This window comes from Taudactylus pleione, unplaced genomic scaffold (assembly GCF_031769625.1).
Source record: "Taudactylus pleione unplaced genomic scaffold, aTauple2 ptg000041l, whole genome shotgun sequence".
Classification (NCBI taxonomy): domain Eukaryota; kingdom Metazoa; phylum Chordata; class Amphibia; order Anura; family Myobatrachidae; genus Taudactylus; species Taudactylus pleione.
In genome coordinates this window covers 73041804-73058610 of record NW_028284443.1, presented here as the reverse complement: position 1 = coordinate 73058610, position 16807 = coordinate 73041804, and the positions used below count along the sequence as shown (strand labels likewise).

Here is a 16807-nt window from a genome sequence, read left to right as displayed (position 1 = left end):
TTCAAACGAACGATTATCGTTCATGCGCGTTCACGTTTGTAGTTCAGTCAGACTTGTCAACTGAACGATTTTCATTAATGGAATATGCAAAAATCGTTTGTAGTTCAAAAAAATCGTTCATTACACCTTACACATTACGTTCATTACAACGATTTTGTTCATAAAATCGTTGGTAACAAAATCGTTTTGTGTGTGTGTGTGTATGCAGCTAAACAGTTCACTTAGGGATTCTTTTCAGTATATGCACATAGTATAGTGCAGTGGTTCCCAAACTTTTTTGAATCACGGCACCCTTGAGTATCAGCATTGTTTTCACGGCAGCCCTAGGCCAAAATTATTATGTTATTGAGAAATTCAGAAAAAAATGTAGTGAAGTAAATTGTGCCTACCTGTCATCCTTAGGTTCAATTATGTGGTGGTGGACAGGTGTGTGCTTCTGTTTGCCCACATTTACATTACATTAATCATAAAGAATTTGATTTGGTGCTGGACCACCAACCTGAGGCACCCCTGCAAGTATCCCGAGGCACCCCAGGGTGCCGCGGCACACAGATTGGGAACCACTGGTATAGTGTATAATTTGGACCAGCTGTTCGTTGTGATAGCTACACAGAAATAGGTGTATAGTCCATCATACTAACCTGTAAGACCGCTTGTTTTGTGTAATCAACAGAGTGACTTAATAAGTTAATTCACCTTAGTCTTCTCTCTGTACAAGTCCAGTGTGCATATGATAGCAGTTAATTTCCTGGCAGCATCTGCCGGCGCAACCCCGAGCGCTATCAGTCGGGCTGTCCAGGCACAGCTTAGTGCAGTGTAGTATCGCGGCAGCTGCCGTCTCCGGTTTCTGTGGCTTTTAGCGGTAAGGGGCCTGTGGCGGTGCAGTACAAGTCGTAGCGGGCAGCTGACAAAACAAAACCCCACTGAAGAGAGCAGCAAGCGTTTCGGCTACCACTGTAGCCTTTTTCAAGCTGAACACATTCGAAACCTGCCAATTAGAACAATTGACAGCAACTTCTGTGTCCTTTTAGGCTTTTTTGAGGAAACGTTTTGCTATATAATTTGCAACAAATATAAGCTACTTGTATCTAACAAAATTAAAGCCTGCCAGTTAGGACAATTGCCAAAAACTCCTGTGTCCTTTCTTGGCTTGTTTGAGGAAATTCCTACTCAATATTAATTTTTCACACACTGTACGATTTTAATGAACGATATTGATCAACGGTTAATCGTTCATTTTTATGCAGCGAACGATCAACTAACGATACGTGTAACATCCCCCCCCTTGGACGATAACGATATCTTTGGTCGTCCGTTTGTATATGTGAGATACTTGGTACAATCTGTAACATCGCTGTGCCTTTATTGTTTATTGATGTAATGTTATGAATAAAATCTTTCCATTTACATTGAGTTCATTTATGTCCCAGCAAGGGTATTTTAAGTGCAGTTTTATCGTGTTTTTGATTTTTCTAGTAAGGGTGGCAAATACCTCCTTTTTGCTGCTGCACTAATACGTGTACAGGTCCCTTTCTCGGGCTAGCGCTGGATGTTTCTTTTTCTGTTTTGATGGTCCCCAATAGCCCACTATTACACTGATGCAATACATTGTGGTGCCAAGCATACCTCCTACTGTATATGAAAAAAGCTACTAAAAGCACCTGCTTTGATGTCTTATTTAATTGTGTAATCCTGTATATTTTGACCTTTCATTTGTAGGTTTTTGTTTGTGCTCAATTTACAGTTGCTCTCCATTTGTCATGGGGGATGTTCGTGCTCACCTATCGCCTGAGACTCCAGGCCGCTCTGCAATTCTGAATCCTTTTGAAAGTCCAAATGACTACAGCAGTTTGCATGAGCCGTTTGTTTCCAGTCCAACTGTGTTCAAGCCAGCAAAGTCTTCAGTGGTAGGTAATCAATGGATTGAAGTAGACAAAATGCCTTCTTTTAGACCAAAATATAAACTCCCTTGTAGAAAATAGATAGATATAACTCTATCTCTCTATCGCTGATGTACCCGTACTTCGTTATTAAGTTAGGCATCCCAGACCAAATGCCACACCTGATGTTTTCATCCAAATCCATCCAGTGGAAGGTTCAGAACAGGCTCCCCGGGTCAAAGTTCTGCCCAGCGTACACCAACGTGAGGTCCGATCGCAACCTAGCCCCATAAAACCTGGCCAGAATCCAACTGGACCACCTTGCCTTGGTTTCATCCCAATCGGTACAGGGGTGTCGAATGCATAACCAGACAGACAGACAAACAGACCAATGAATTATACAGTCGGGTGCATAAATATTGGGACATTGACAGAATTTTCATATTTTGGCCTCTATTCACAACCACAATGGCTTTGAAATGAAACAAACAAGATGTGCTTTAACTGCAGACTTTCATATTTAATTTGAGGGTAATTACATCCAAATCAGGTGAACGGTGTAGGAATTACAATGGTTTCTATATGTGCCTCCCACTTTTTAAGGGGCCAAAAGTAATGGGACTATCAACTCAAAAGCTATTTCTACTTCAGGGTCCATAGGGGTCCACAGGGTGACCTTGGGGTATAGCTGGATCCTGGATCCTCGGGCACCACGGAGTTAAAGCTTTTAGCTGCTCCCAGGATGCACTTGGGTCCAACCTCCCCTATACCCCGCCCCCGAGCCACAGGCACCTCAGTTTAAGATGGTGCCCGGCCGGAGTCGGGTCACCCTGCGGGGGGGGGGCTGCAGGAGCAGCCCCCTAAAGCTTTTTATTTAACTAGGTTAAATTTATTTTTACATTAGTTTTTTTCTCCAGAGCGGCAGCGCTGGGCTGTCTGTTTGCAAGACGCCCACGCTGCCGCTCCTTCTCCCTGCTGGCGCCGCGACGCCAGCACTGAACTGGGGATCGCGGCGGGGGAAGCCAGAGTCTGTACTAGCCGGACTCTGGCTTCCCCCGGGACTGCTGCCGGAAGACGCCGGGGAGATCAAGTAAGCCGCGCACCGCTGATTAGCGGCGGTGCGCGGGTAATGCCTTTCATATGCAGTCCCATGCCCCCGGTCTAGGGGACAGACCGGGGGCGCTAGCGGTGGCGGCGGGCCCCCCCTCCATCGGAGGCATACCCCGCCAGACCACTAGACCACCAGGGTAATTAAGCGGCAAGCGGGATGCCGCAACCTTGGGGGTTAAATATGCTAGCCAGAGGAGGAAGCCTTCCCTGTCAGCGGATCCTCCCCTCAGCTCAGCGCGCCTTTCAGCTCGGAGTCTGGCGTCGCTGAGCTGCAGATTACTCGGCCACTCCTCCTCTGAGGTCTCCAGCGGCCATTTTCTTACTGGCAGCGTGGATACTCTCAGGGAGCACGCGGACCGGTCCCCCTGTGTACCTCTCCCCCGACAAGGACAGTGTACACAGCGCTATAGCCCTCCCAGACACTGAATCTGGGAGGTTGATTGTAGTGGAAAGGTGCAGTGAGTATATCTTCCTGCATGGTATGTGACTTTTGCTAGTGCTGCCTGTCTGTGTCTTTTTTCTACTTACTGTCAGCCTGTACCTATCCCTTTCCTTCTCCTACAAGCCCTACAGGTGTGCGGGGGAAGGGTGTTTCTACTGACCTCACCTATATAGATCACGTATTTGTGAGGTCCGTCACATACAGTTGTGTGCTACACGGTGCCATATTGTGGGCTGTTGTTCAGCACACTGGTGAGTGCGCACGATTTCTTCCTAAGTCATGTCTGAGGAGGAGATTGAGCACTCCGGGGCTCCAGCATTGTTCTCCTGCAGGCGCTGTTCTGCAGGAGTGGATAGGGAGGATTTGTCACAGGACGGCCTGTGCGGACGGTGCCAGGCGGTCCCTGGTACGTCTAAACCTCCCATTTCTACTTCAGGGTCCATAGGGTATCCACAGGATACCTTGGGGTATAGGTGATGACGTCAGTCTTCAGGCACCACAGAGTTAAAGTTTTCAGCCTCCCAGGATGCATCTGGGTCCCTCTCCTATACCCCGCCCCCGGGCCAAGGCATCTCAGTTTCGTCGGTGCCTGGCCGGAGTCGGAGGCACAGTGCAGAGGGGGGCTATGAAGAGCCCCTGAAGTTTCTTTTAAAGGCAGCGCTGGCTGCACATCTGGGAGTACAGCATGGACAGTCAGTACTGACGTCCATGCCGTCTCCCCTACACCCCGCCGGTACCAGAACGCCGGTACTGCGTGGGTTAATACTCTTAACTACATCGGTTCAGCATTTGTCCGATGTTTTACAGGGGGAGTCTGTGTTGCGGCCTCATAACGGCCGGTGGCGTCTTTATCTGCTCCTTATGGGGATGACGATGAGACGTCAGATCATGGGGAGATTCTGGATCTATCTGACCAAGAACCTCTCCGTACCAAAGAGCCGGACGCTAAGTCCAAGGTGTATATCCCTGGTCTTATTCGAGCGGTCCGCTCGGCTTTAGTTATTGAGGATATTGATCCTTTGGTGGCCACATTCATATATGCCTTTTTAAGGATATTAAGGGTGAGGCTACGGTGTTCCCTCTTTCTGATCAATTAGTGGATCATTTAGAGGAGGCGTGGAAAAATCCAGGTAAACGGTTCAGCCCCAGAGACGCTTAGCCGTGGCTTATCCGTTTGCGGTCAATTATTTTTCTAAGCGGGAATCCCCTACGCAAGTGGATTCACATGTCACACGCCTAGTCAAAAGTGCCACATTGCCTATGCCTTCGATGTCATCCTTGAAGGATGTCACTGACCGCAAGGTGGAGATCTGCCTCAAAGCCGTTTATTCCCTTGCAGGGAAGCATCCAGACCGGCTCTGGCCGTGTGTTGGGTAGCCAGAGCTATGGAGCGCTGGGCGGATAATTTGGAGGCGTCTTTGGACTCTGACTGTTCGGCTGAACAGACCGAGTTGGTGGGCAATCTCCGAGACTCGGCCACTTACATTAATGAAGCGGCCTTAGATATTTGTATACTCACCTCTAGGATCTCCTCTGCAGCCGTGGCTGCTCGTCGCACCTTATGGTTGCGTTCTTGGAAAGCGGACGCGGATTCCAAAAAGGGATTAGAAGGTCTGGACAGGTACTATTTGGTCCAGATCTGGACAAAATTGTAGTTACGTTGGCAGCAGCAAAATCTGCATGTCTTCTGTCTGCTACGATTCTTTCTAGTGCTGGTGGGTCGTCCTTTTGGCCTCACAGGGCCCAAGGTAGGCCTAAAGTACAGTCCTGTCCATGGCAGGCTGGGGCCAAGAAATTGTCCAAGCCCAAGAATCAGGTCTGGAGTACCAGATGTCCGGCTCCTAGGTCAGATAACAAACCTGCGGCCTGACGGTCCAGGCCTCCTTTTGGGGGACCCCAAAGTGGGGGGCGCCTGCTTCAGTTCGCCCGGTGCTGGTCGCAGTGCATGTTCCAATTTCCCAGAGGGGCCTGGGTTTCTATTCCATTCTATTTTTGGTGCAGAAACCCAATGGGTCTTACCGTTCAATACTAAACCTAAAGGCCCTCAGCAAGTCCTTGAGGGTGCCTCTGTTTCGGATGGAGACCCTGCGGTCCATTATTCTGGGGACTACATGGTGTCATTGGACATCCAGGACGCTTACCTGCATGTCCCTATTTTTTTGCGCCATCAGCAGTTCCTCAGATTGGCAATCTGCAACGAACATTTCCAGTTCCGGGCACTGCCTTTTGGCCTGGTGACTGCTCCACGGGTATTCACCAAGGTCATGGCGGTCATGGCGGCTCTCTTGCGGACGCAGGGAGTCCGACTGTTGCCTTATCTGGACGACCTCCTGTTGATAGCGAGGTCTCCAGAGTTTCTTTTACACCATCTGGATCTGACGATTGCGGTACTGCAACGTCACGGCTGGTTGACAAACTGGCAGAGGTCCACTCTCACCCCGTCTCAGAGGATCCTGCACCTCGGGGCCTTATTGGACTCCAGGCAGCAGTGGATCTTTGTGACTGAGGAAAAGATCCTTGCTTTGTAGTTGAGGGTGCGCAGTTGTCTGCAGTGTCGTCGAGTGTCGACACACTTGGCAAAGAGATTATTGGGCTCAATGGTGTCGGTATTCGACATGGTGGAGTACGCCCAATTTCACTCCAAACCTCTGCTGCTATTGATCCGGTCCAGATGGAATGGATTGCCTCAGTGTCTCAAGTCCCAGACGTTGGGGCTCACTCCGGATGTTCGCCTGTCTCTAACCTGGTGTTTGCAGACGCCCGTTCTGGGTGGCGAACTGGGTCCTGTTAACAACGGACGCCAGTCTCCGGTGCTGGGGAGCTGTCACGGGTCCACACTTGTTTCAGGGCAGGTGGACTCGGGCGGTAGCGGAGCTTCCAATAAACATTCTGGAGCTCCATGCGGTGTCAAGAGCTCTCCAGCGGGCACAGCCGGTTCTCCAGGGTCACCCTGTGCAGGTCCCGTCGGACAACGCCACCACGGTGGCCTATTTAAACCAGCAAGGAGGAACCGGGAGAGTGGTCTTTATACCAGGACGTCTTTCGGAGTCTGGTGGACAAGTGGGGTCTTCCAGAGATAGACCTCATGGCGTCCCGGCACAACAACAAGTTGCCGGTGTACGGGTCTCGAACATGAGACGAAAAGGCGTCTCTGGTGTATGCCCTGTCCGTCTAGTAGATGTTCCAGTTTGCCTACCTTTTCCCTCCGTTTTCCCTTCTTCCGCGGGTATTACGGAAATTCAAATCAAGAAGGAGGTACGCTACTGTTGATAGCTTCCGAGTGGCCCACACGGCACTGGTTCTCCGACCTCCAGAGTCTGTCAGTAGACGTTCCTCTGAGGTTACCATTACGACCGAATCTGCTGTCATAGGGTCCTTGTCTTCACCCGGACCTGACTCGGTGTGGCTGTTGAAACGGTCATGCTAAGGTCCAGAGGGTTTTTCTAGCTCCGTGGTGCAAACCATACTAAGAGCTTGTAAACCTTCCTCGGCAAGAATCTACCATCGTGTGTGGCATACTTTCTTCCGGTGATGTAGACCTAGAGGTTATTCCCTTAGGGAGTTCCGCCTGTCTAGGGTGTTGGCTTTCCTACAGGCTGGACTGGATCATGGGCTTCGCCTGGCTTCTCTGAAAGTGCAGGTGTCTGCCCTGTCAGTCTGGTTTCATCGTAGGATTGCTGCGCTCTCTGATGTGCACACCTTTATGCGAGGTGTTCTTCGCATTCAGCCACCTTTTGTTCCACCGGTGGCGCCTTGGAATTGGGCTGTGGTCCTGAGAGTTCTCTAGGGACCGCCGTTTGAACCACTGGACTCAGTGGACTTTAAATGGCTTACAGTTGAAACCATATTCCTTCTGGCCATTGCCTCGGCCAGACGGATGTCGGATTTAGGGGTTCTCTCTTATAGACCCCCTTTTCTGAATTTTCATAGGAATAGGGCGGTGCTTCGCACTCGTCCGGGATTCCTTCCCGAAGTGGTATCCAGTTTTCACATCAATGAAGAAATTGTTGTGCCGGCTTTCAATTCACCTGGACTTTCAGTGGGTGACGCCACTTGGGATGTTGTGCGGGCATTGAGAATTTATGTTGATCGCACTTCTTCTTTTAGGAAGTCGGACGCCTTGTTTGTCCTCTATGGCTTCCGTGAAAAGGGTTGGCCTGCTTCAAAGTAGACTTTGGCAGGCTGGATTCGTATGGCAATTTCAGAAGCTTATCTTCATGAAGGTCTTCCAGTTCCCTCCTTGGTGAGGGCTCATTCCACTAGGTCTGTGGGTCCTTCGTTTGCAGCTAGACGTGGTGCCTCTGCAGTTCAGATCTGCAAGGCTGCTACGTAGTCTTCTGTCAATACCTTTGTGAGGTATTACGCTTTTGACATCTTTGCCTCTCAGGATGCTTCCTTCGGGCGGCGGATTCTCCTCTCAGCACAGGAGCGTCCCCACCCTTAAAGGATACTGCTTTGGGACATCCCCAAGGTATCCTGTGGATACCCTATGGACCCTGAAGTAGAAAATATGAGATATGGTAAGAACTTACCCTTGTTATCTCTATTTCTACGAAGTCCATAGGGTTCCACAGGACTCCCGCCCTGTCGCACCTGTACTGCAGATGGGCTTTATTCTGGTCACCGTTTTTTCCGTCTCCCTATGGTGAGAATGTGATTCTTGTGAGTGTCCAGATTTTTTTTTTCTTCTCTCTCTTTCTTCTCCTCCTCCGGCCTATTGCTTGTGACGTAACTGAGATGCCTTGGCCCGGGGGCGGGGTATAGGAGAGGGACCCAGATGCATCCTGGGAGGCTGAAAACTTTAACTCTGTGGTGCCTGAAGACTGACGTCATCACCTATACCCCAAGGTATCCTGTGGAACCCTATGGACTTCGTAGGAATAGAGATAACAAGGGTAAGTTCTTACCATATCTCATATTTTTGCAGGAGCCACCATGGGCGATGTTTTCCCAGGTGCTGGTGTCCATCGCGGACCGTCTGTCGGTCCCGACTGCCGCCCCTACTAGGGTGTTGCCCCAGCCTGCCATCCCCCATTCCCCGGGTGTCCCACAATTATTGCAGACTCCCCCGGGGTCTCAGCCTGTTGGTCCCTATGCGGGGTTGCCAATGTATATTCAGTCCACCCCTGTGGCACAGCCGGCTGTGGTGCCGTTTCAGGCTCCTGTGACAGCTCCTCCACCCTGGGTGGATGCGCTTTCCCACACTGTCCAAGATTTGGCGGCAGCATCTTCGGCTTTTCAGTCGATGTTGCGCAGTGACGTGCCCTCCAGGGCGTCTAAACGCTCAGTCATGGCACAGGCTGCGCATCTTTCGGATTCTGAGGGGTTCTCGGATGATGGTGAGGTACAGGATGACTCGGCCTCAGATGCCTCAGTCCAGGAGGTAGACACTAAGTCTTCCATCAATGTGCGGGCTCTGGTTAAGGCGGTGCGGGCTATTCTTCTGATTGAGGATGAGGCACCCGCTCCCAAGTCAAGGTATCCTAGTTTTAAAAAAGCTAAGGTTACTTCTACAGCGTTCCCCTTGTCTGATCAGTTGACTGATCACATGGCGGTGGCCTGGCAGACGCCCAGTAAGCGTTTCCTGCCACAGAAACGCTTGGCGTCCAATTATCCATTCCCGGAAGCGCATTGTAAGAAATGGGAAACTCCGCCTGCAGTCGATTCCCATGTAACACGCCTCATCAGGAGTGCTACTTTGCCATTGCCGTCTATATCCTCGCTGAAGGATCCTACGGACAGGAAGGTGGAGACTTGTCTAAAGTCTATTTATTCTCTCTCAGGGGCTGTAGCCCGGCCGTCCATGGCCATCTCCTGGGTGGCCAAGGCCATTGAGGGGTGGGCCAACGCCTTGGAGGACACGTTTACGGATGAATCTCCGGACGTCCAGAGGGCGTTGTTAGGACAGATGAGAGATGCCGCCTCCTACATTGGAGAAGCATCTTTGGATGCTAGCCTGTTGACCTCTAGGGTTTCGGCGGCAGCAGTGTCTGCTCGTAGATCCTTGTGGTTGCGGTCTTGGAGAGCAGACGCGGATTCAAAGAAAGGCTTGGAGGCCTTACCTTTTAATGGGGAATTACTATTTGGTCCGGACCTGGACAAAATAGTAGATACCCTGGCAAAATCCAAGCCAGCCTTCCTCCCTTCAGCTACTACACCTGCTAAGGTCCGGAGCTCGGCGTTTCGTTCCTTTCGGGTTCAGGGCAAGGCAAAGGGTCAGTCCTTCCCGAGGCAGTCCGCACCCAAGACCGCCTCAAAGTCAAAGAAGCAAGCCTGGAGTGCTAGGCGCCCTTCTTCCAAGCCAGAAGATAAGCCTTCTGCGTGATGGGACGGGCCTCCCTCTGGGGGACCCCAGAGTGGGAGGCCGACTTCTTCAATTCGCCCAGTGCTGGCACAATACCACCACGGATGCCTGGGTGCGAGAAGTGGTCTCCCAGGGGTACGGCCTGTCTTTTCGGCACAGGCCGCCTTGCCAGTTTTTTTGCACAAGTCCTTCTCAGGACAAAACCAAGGCCTTGCAGGTTCAGGAAGCCATAGAGGCCTTGCTGACGGCGGGGGTCATTATACCCGTACCACAGTCTCAACGTGGGATGGGGTATTACTCTACGCTGTTTCTGGTGCAGAAACCCAATGGCTCTCATCGCCCCATCCTCAATTTGAAGTCCCTGAACAGGTTTCTCAGGGTTCCCAAATTCAGGATGGAAACTTTGCGTTCCATCATACTGGCGATGGAACCGGGGGATTATATGGTCTCCCTGGATATCCAGGACGCCTACCTCCATGTGCCTATAGCAACATCGCACCAACGGTTTCTGCGGTTTGCTATTCTCCACAACCACTACCAATTCAGGGCTCTACCCTTTGGTCTCTCCACGGCACCAAGGGTATTTACCAAGGTGATGGCGGTCATGGCGGCTCACCTTCGGAGCCAGGGGATACGGTTGCTACCGTATCTAGACGACCTCCTCTTGCTGGCAAGCTCCCCGGAGGTACTGATCCAGCATCTCCACCTGACGGTCGCTTGTCTACAGGCGCACGGCTGGTTGATCAACTGGAAGAAATCGTCCCTCATCCCATCACAACGGATGGTTCATTTGGGGGCCCTGCTGGACTCTCGTCAGCAACGGATTTTTCTGACTCCAGAGAAGGTCTCCTCCTTACAGCTGCGGATTCACAGTTGTCTGAGCAGTGGCAGAGTGTCGGTGCACTCAGCGATGAGAGTTTTGGGGTCCATGGTGTCGGCATTCGACATGGTGGAGTTTGCCCAGTTCCATTCCAGGCCCCTGCAGGGGCTGATTCTTTCAGAATGGAACGGATTGCCACACAGGATCCGCTCTCAGATGCTGGTGTTGTCCTCGGAGGTGCGTCTGTCCCTAGCCTGGTGGCTGCAGACAGCGCATCTCCTGGAGGGGCGCCCCTTTTGGATCCCGGAATGGGTTCTGCTCACGACAGATGCCAGTCTCCGGGGTTGGGGGGCGGTGACAGGCTCCTTGTCACTTCAGGGTCGTTGGTCGGCGGAGGAAGCGATTCTTCCCGTCAACATCCTGGAACTGCGGGCAGTATACAGAGCCCTGCAGTCGTCCGGCACCGCTCTTCACGGAAGGGCCGTTCAGGTGCAGTCAGACAATGCCACCACGGTGGCGTACATCAATCACCAGGGAGGGACTCGCAGTTGAGCTGCGATGTCGGAGGTGTCCCGCGTCCTGGCTTGGGCGGAGCGCTATCTTCCAGCTCTCTCGGCAGTTTTCATCCCAGGAGTCCTCAATTGGGAGGCAGACTTCCTCAGCCGTTACGATGTGCATCCCGGGGAATGGTCGCTTCATCCAGAGGTATTCCAACTACTCGTGGACAAGTGGGGGCTGCCAGAGCTGGACCTGATGGCGTCCTGTTACAATCACAAGCTGCCTGTGTACGGGTCAAGGACAAGGGACGCAGGCGCAAGTCTGATAGACGCGCTGTCGGTGAAATGGCTGTTTCAACTGGCTTACTTGTTCCCTCCGATATCTCTGCTGCCTCGGATCCTGCGCAAGTTCAAACAGGACGGAGGCACACTGATCCTGGTGGCCCCAGCGTGGCCCAGAAGGCCGTGGTACTCCGATCTGCGGAGCCTGTCCATCGACGCTCCGTACCTCCTACCTCAACGGCGGGACCTGTTGTCTCAGGGGCCCTGTCTTCACCCGGATCTGGGTCGACTATCTTTGACGGCGTGGCTCTTGAGACAGCCGTCCTGAGGTCTCGGGGCTTTTCTAGCTCCGTTATTACCACCATGCTGAGGGCGCGCAAGCCTGCTTCCGCGAGGATCTATCACAGAGTGTGGCACACTTACTTTCAGTGGTGCGAGGCCAGAAACTATGATCCCCAGGTGTTCCGAGTTTCACGTATTCTGGCTTTCCTTCAGTCCGGTTTGGATTTAGGATTACGTCTTTCTTCACTGAAGGTACACGTGTCTGGTCTGTCGGTGTGGTTCCAGCGCAGGATCGCTGCTATGCCGGACGTGCACACCTTTTTCCAGGGTGTTTTGAGAATCCAGCCTCCCTTTGTGCCACCTGTGGCCCCGTGGGATTTGGCGGTGGTTCTTAGGGCCTTACAGGGTCCTCCTTTTGAGCCCTTGGAGTCAGTGGAGCTTAAGTGGCTAACTTTTAAAACTGTTTTCCTCTTGGCAATTGCTTCTGCCAGGAGGGTTTCAGATTTGGGGGCGCTTTCTTGTCGTTCCCCTTTTCTGATTTTTCAGCAGGACAGAGCGGTGCTTCGCATTCGTCCTGATTTCCTGCCTAAGGTGGTTTCCAGGTTCCACATTAATCAGGAAATTGTTGTACCAGCCTTTCAGTCACCTGATCTTTCGGCTGGGGAGACTTCCTTAGACGTTGTAAGGGCACTCCAGGTTTATGTGGACCGGACTAGTTCTGTGAGGAAGTCGGATTCTTTGTTTATCCTCTTTGGTTTTCACAAGAGGGGTTGGCCTGCCAACAAACAGACTCTAGCCCGTTGGCTTCGTTCTGTTATTATTGAGGCTTATATGCAGGAGGGTTTACCTGTTCCAGCCTCTGTTAAGGCTCATTCCACTCGGTCCGTGGGCCCTTCTTGGGCTGCTAGCCGTGGCGCCTCTGCTGTTCAGCTCTGTAAGGCGGCCACCTGGTCTTCCATTCAGACCTTTTTTGAGGTTCTATGCGTTTGACACCTTTGCCTCTCAGGATGCATCCTTTGGGCGCCGGGTTCTCCTATCAGCACAGGAGCGTCCCCGCCCTTAGTTGGACTGCTTTGGGACATCCCCAAGGTCACCCTGTGGACCCCTATGGACCCTGAAGTAGAAAACAAGAGATATGGTAAGAACTTACCTTTGTTATCTCTGTTTCTACGAAGTCCATAGAGTCCACAGGGCACCCGCCCTGACGCACCTGGCTTCATATGGGCTCTGTGACTGGTCACCGGTTTTCCGTCTCCCATTTCTGTGAGTATGGTTCTTGTGTGTTCCAGTCTTCCTTCTCTCTGTTTCGTCTCCTCCTCCGGCCTGGGCTGCTTACCAACTGAGGTGCCTGTGGCTCGGGGGCGGGGTATAGGGGAGGTTGGACCCAAGTGCATCCTGGGAGCAGCTAAAAGCTTTAACTCCGTGGTGCCCGAGGATCCAGGATCCAGCTATACCCCAAGGTCACCCTGTGGACCCTATGGACTTCGTAGAAACAGAGATAACAAAGGTAAGTTCTTACCATATCTCTTGTTTTTATGGACAGGTGTGGGCTATTCCCTCATTATTTCATTATCAATTAAGCAGGTAAAAGGTCTGGAGTTGATTCTAGGTGTGACATTTGCATTTGGAATTGCATTTGTGCTAGATTGTATGATCAGATTGCTGCATATGCCTGGTCCCCAATGCTTGAAACAGGCCTCTTGGTAAAAGGAGTGTTAACATTGCTTTTGGGGACCCCGGCAGATTTAGCATAAAAGCAATTGCATGGTACGTACAGTTGAGTTTAATTTAACTATAACATTTGCTGGCAGCTTACAAGTACAGTAAATTCGGATTGTTTTCAAAAACTTTCCTTATTGTTGGAATGTTATGTTTGCAGTAAAATTAACTGCCATCAACAAATTGACAGCTATTATCTATTTTATAGCTATTTTTATCTGTTTTCCAGACTCCGATGCAATTCAGATGGTCAATTGATCAGCTTGCTGCAATAAATCCAGTTGAAATTGACCCTGAGGATATTCATCGCCAGGCTTTATATTTAAGCCATGCCAAGTAAGTTACATTTAAAATATCACATAACTTGTAAACACATTTCATAGACTGTATAAAATGGACACATGGGGAACTTTGAAAGGGAACTTTAGATGTTGATTAATGATAAATGGAGTTGGTGTGTCATCTACTACTATTTGCCCAAAGAGCCATCTTGGGTATCCTCTTTGTCTTAGGTAATGAAGCAATTTTTGGATCGTATGGCTGCTCGCACACTGCCTCCTTGGATGGGGTGTACACTGCATGCTATGTTTGCGCCTCCTATGCATCCTTCCTGGAATGATGTTTATGGACATTTGTAGTCGGAGTATGGCATCATCTAATGTTGAAGGCAGATCGATAGTTACTAAGACGCCTAAGTGCAAGTTATCTTTTTATCAGTCTGCTCAACATATGGATTCAGACGCATCATCAGAGGAATCAGATGATGCGCAGGGTTCTTCTCCAGGGTCTAGATCGGGGGAGGAGGACCATCTATCCACAGTGAATGTTCCTCCTTTGGTGATGGCGGTTAAATCAGTCCTAGATATTCAGGATGATGAACCTGCTCATAGGAAGAAGGCAACAATGTTTAATCACGACCGGAAGGTGGTCAAGACGCAGTTTCCTGTATTTGAACAGCACACTGAGCTTATGGATGAGGCATGGTATAACCCGGATAAACTATTTTATGTGAATAAGAGAATAACATTGTTGTACCCTTTCCCAGCTTCTGTAGGTACTAAGCGGGAGGTACCTCCTACTGTGTATAGGTGCATTCTGCAGGGGCAATGGCAACTTCCTGGACATGCAGAGCATCAGCAGATTGTATATGCAAAGCAGCACAATGGTCACCCATTTGTACCTTTACCATACATTCTCTTCAGGATGCTCCATTTGGAAAGACTGTCCTTCCAACAGTTATTCAATAAAGTATTTTGTTGCAATTATTTGCACTAGTACTGTTGTTTTAATATGTAACCAACTCTCTTCTGCTATAGATGCTCGGGTACGTCCCATTTCTTATGGCTGCTATGGAATTAAAAAGGAACTGGTCAAATTTATTTTTCCTAATTTAATTTCTTTAAAATACTTCATAGCTGGTTGTTCCCACTTACTTTATTTGTTTTGGAGGGCTGCCTGCTTATATATCGCCCAGTGTTGTGTACCCGGCTTTAGTGATCTCCTGCAAATTGTTATTCACTGACTTATTGTTGCCGCAGTTATGATAAATACTTGTGCAGTTTGGAAATGCCTGAGACTTCGGTTAGACTGCAGGCAGTTCATGTTGTAACTGTTTATTATTCTTGTTCAGATTAGATAAAGAAATGGAAGAAAGAAGACAAAAGGCTATTGAAGAGGTAAGTTGTTGCTCTAAGTAAAACTAAAGATAAATGATAAAAATGCCTACTTAATTTCAGCTGTAGCTCTCACTTAATAAAGGAGCCTATCCACTAGCAGACATTAAAACTACTGCACGATTACGACATTTTAATCGTGCAGTCGTTTGTCAGTCTGTGATGTGCCTACACTGAACGAGCAGTCGTTTAGTACAGGCTCATCCGTCTGCAAACATGCTCAACCTGATGTTATCGTCAGGTTGACCAGCATGTTTGCAAGATGATGGATGTCTAAACGACCAGTGGGCACGCGCATCGCTGGCTGTTTTAGACACTTGCAAACTATTTATTAACAATAACTATATAGTTATCATTCAATCGCTCACTTAAATCATCTAGTGGATAGGCCCTTTAAGACCTTTTCTTATTTAATGATGATATGGCTGGATTTGCATAGATTTCTTTTACCAAGCAGTGACTGACTGAAAAAAAGATCCAGTTGGTGCAGCATTTTTGTTTTGATTGTATATATTTGAAAGCAGGTACTGATTACCTGAAATGTATGTCCGAACTATGGAAATGTTTAATAAGGCTGTGATTTGAAGAGACATTTAGAAAACTTCCCTCTAAAACTGGTGCTGAGTTAAGATTCTGTAATAGGGGGCTGCCTCCCTGTCATGACTTCATCCCAAAAATAAAGTAATTTTTTTTTATTTTTTAAAATATATCAAACTAACAATTCCCCTCATATAGCCTCGATCACACTTTTTTTTTTTTTTTTTTAAATGGCCACCTAATTGCGCTAGCCTCCAATTCTAAAAGAGCCAGATTGAAAAATGGAGAAGCTGTCTGATTCAGCTGTTGAAATTGCAACACAAGACGTCGCTCCAGAATATTATCTCGGAGGGGAGCTGAACCACTCTTTCAACCAGGCAGCCAACAAGTTGAAATAATCAACTATTCTATGAAAGGCGACAAAGCCGGTAAACTGTTGGCCACCAAACTCTGGGCTAAAATGTATTTTCAACTTATTGGTCATCTGTCACTATGATGGAGTCTTACCTTATGACTCCGAAGAGATTCGTTCTGAATTTCAGGATTTTTACTCCAAATAGAATAATCTCCTTCAACTATCATCTGCACTAGTCAAACAGAAACAATTGGGTGGAATTCAATTCAGCGCGATGCTGAATAACCCCAGGAGGGAGCTCCCGGAGCTATTCAAATCATTGTGCCGATAAGTCGGAGAATGACGGTTCTCCCAACTTAAGCTGGGTGTTTAGTTGCGAGAAGCGCCATTCTGCAACTAAAGTGCCGGCCGCGCGTCAGTTAGTGCCGCACTATGCCGGAAAACAGCTACGCGGCCAGCACTTTTGTCAGGTTTCTCCAGGTGGTTGCGAGAAGAAATCCTTTACCCTGACCAAACATCGCATTGAATTGAATAGCTCTGAGAGCTCACTCTGAGCATGAAGAACAATGATGGTCAAAATAATCCTGATAAATTTCTCACTTCACCATTTCAATTGTAGAGTTTATTTGCCCATCCACCACGTCAAGGTGAACCCCTGCATTGTACTACAAGTCTCAGCATGGTAGCATCTCCTATTATGTTTAAAATTAGGGTGTGCAGTCCAAGCCCCCTCCCCCTTCTCACAGAATCGCAAGTGAAATAATTAGCTCCACCTGTGGATTTTCAAAATGTGACAGTGAGTAATGAATACACCTGTGCACCTGCTGGGTGACCTGGAAATCATGACCTGTGTGGGGTCCTGAGGACAGAGTATGAGAACGACTGCCCTAGTCTATAGAATTCCTA

General features: G+C 49.4%; 1 protein-coding gene across 1 annotated transcript in view; it reads left to right on the top strand.

The window, feature by feature from the left end:
- The window catches only part of BORA (BORA aurora kinase A activator), a 60571-nt gene that overhangs the window by 2457 nt on the left and 41307 nt on the right, over nt 1-16807 (top strand). Inside the window, exons 2-4 of the mRNA XM_088459382.1 lie at nt 1745-1907; nt 13566-13672; nt 14967-15012. Coding sequence (XP_088315508.1) covers nt 1761-1907; nt 13566-13672; nt 14967-15012 — 300 coding nt within the window. The 5' untranslated portion in view covers nt 1745-1760. The remainder of the gene's footprint in view (nt 1-1744; nt 1908-13565; nt 13673-14966; nt 15013-16807) is intronic.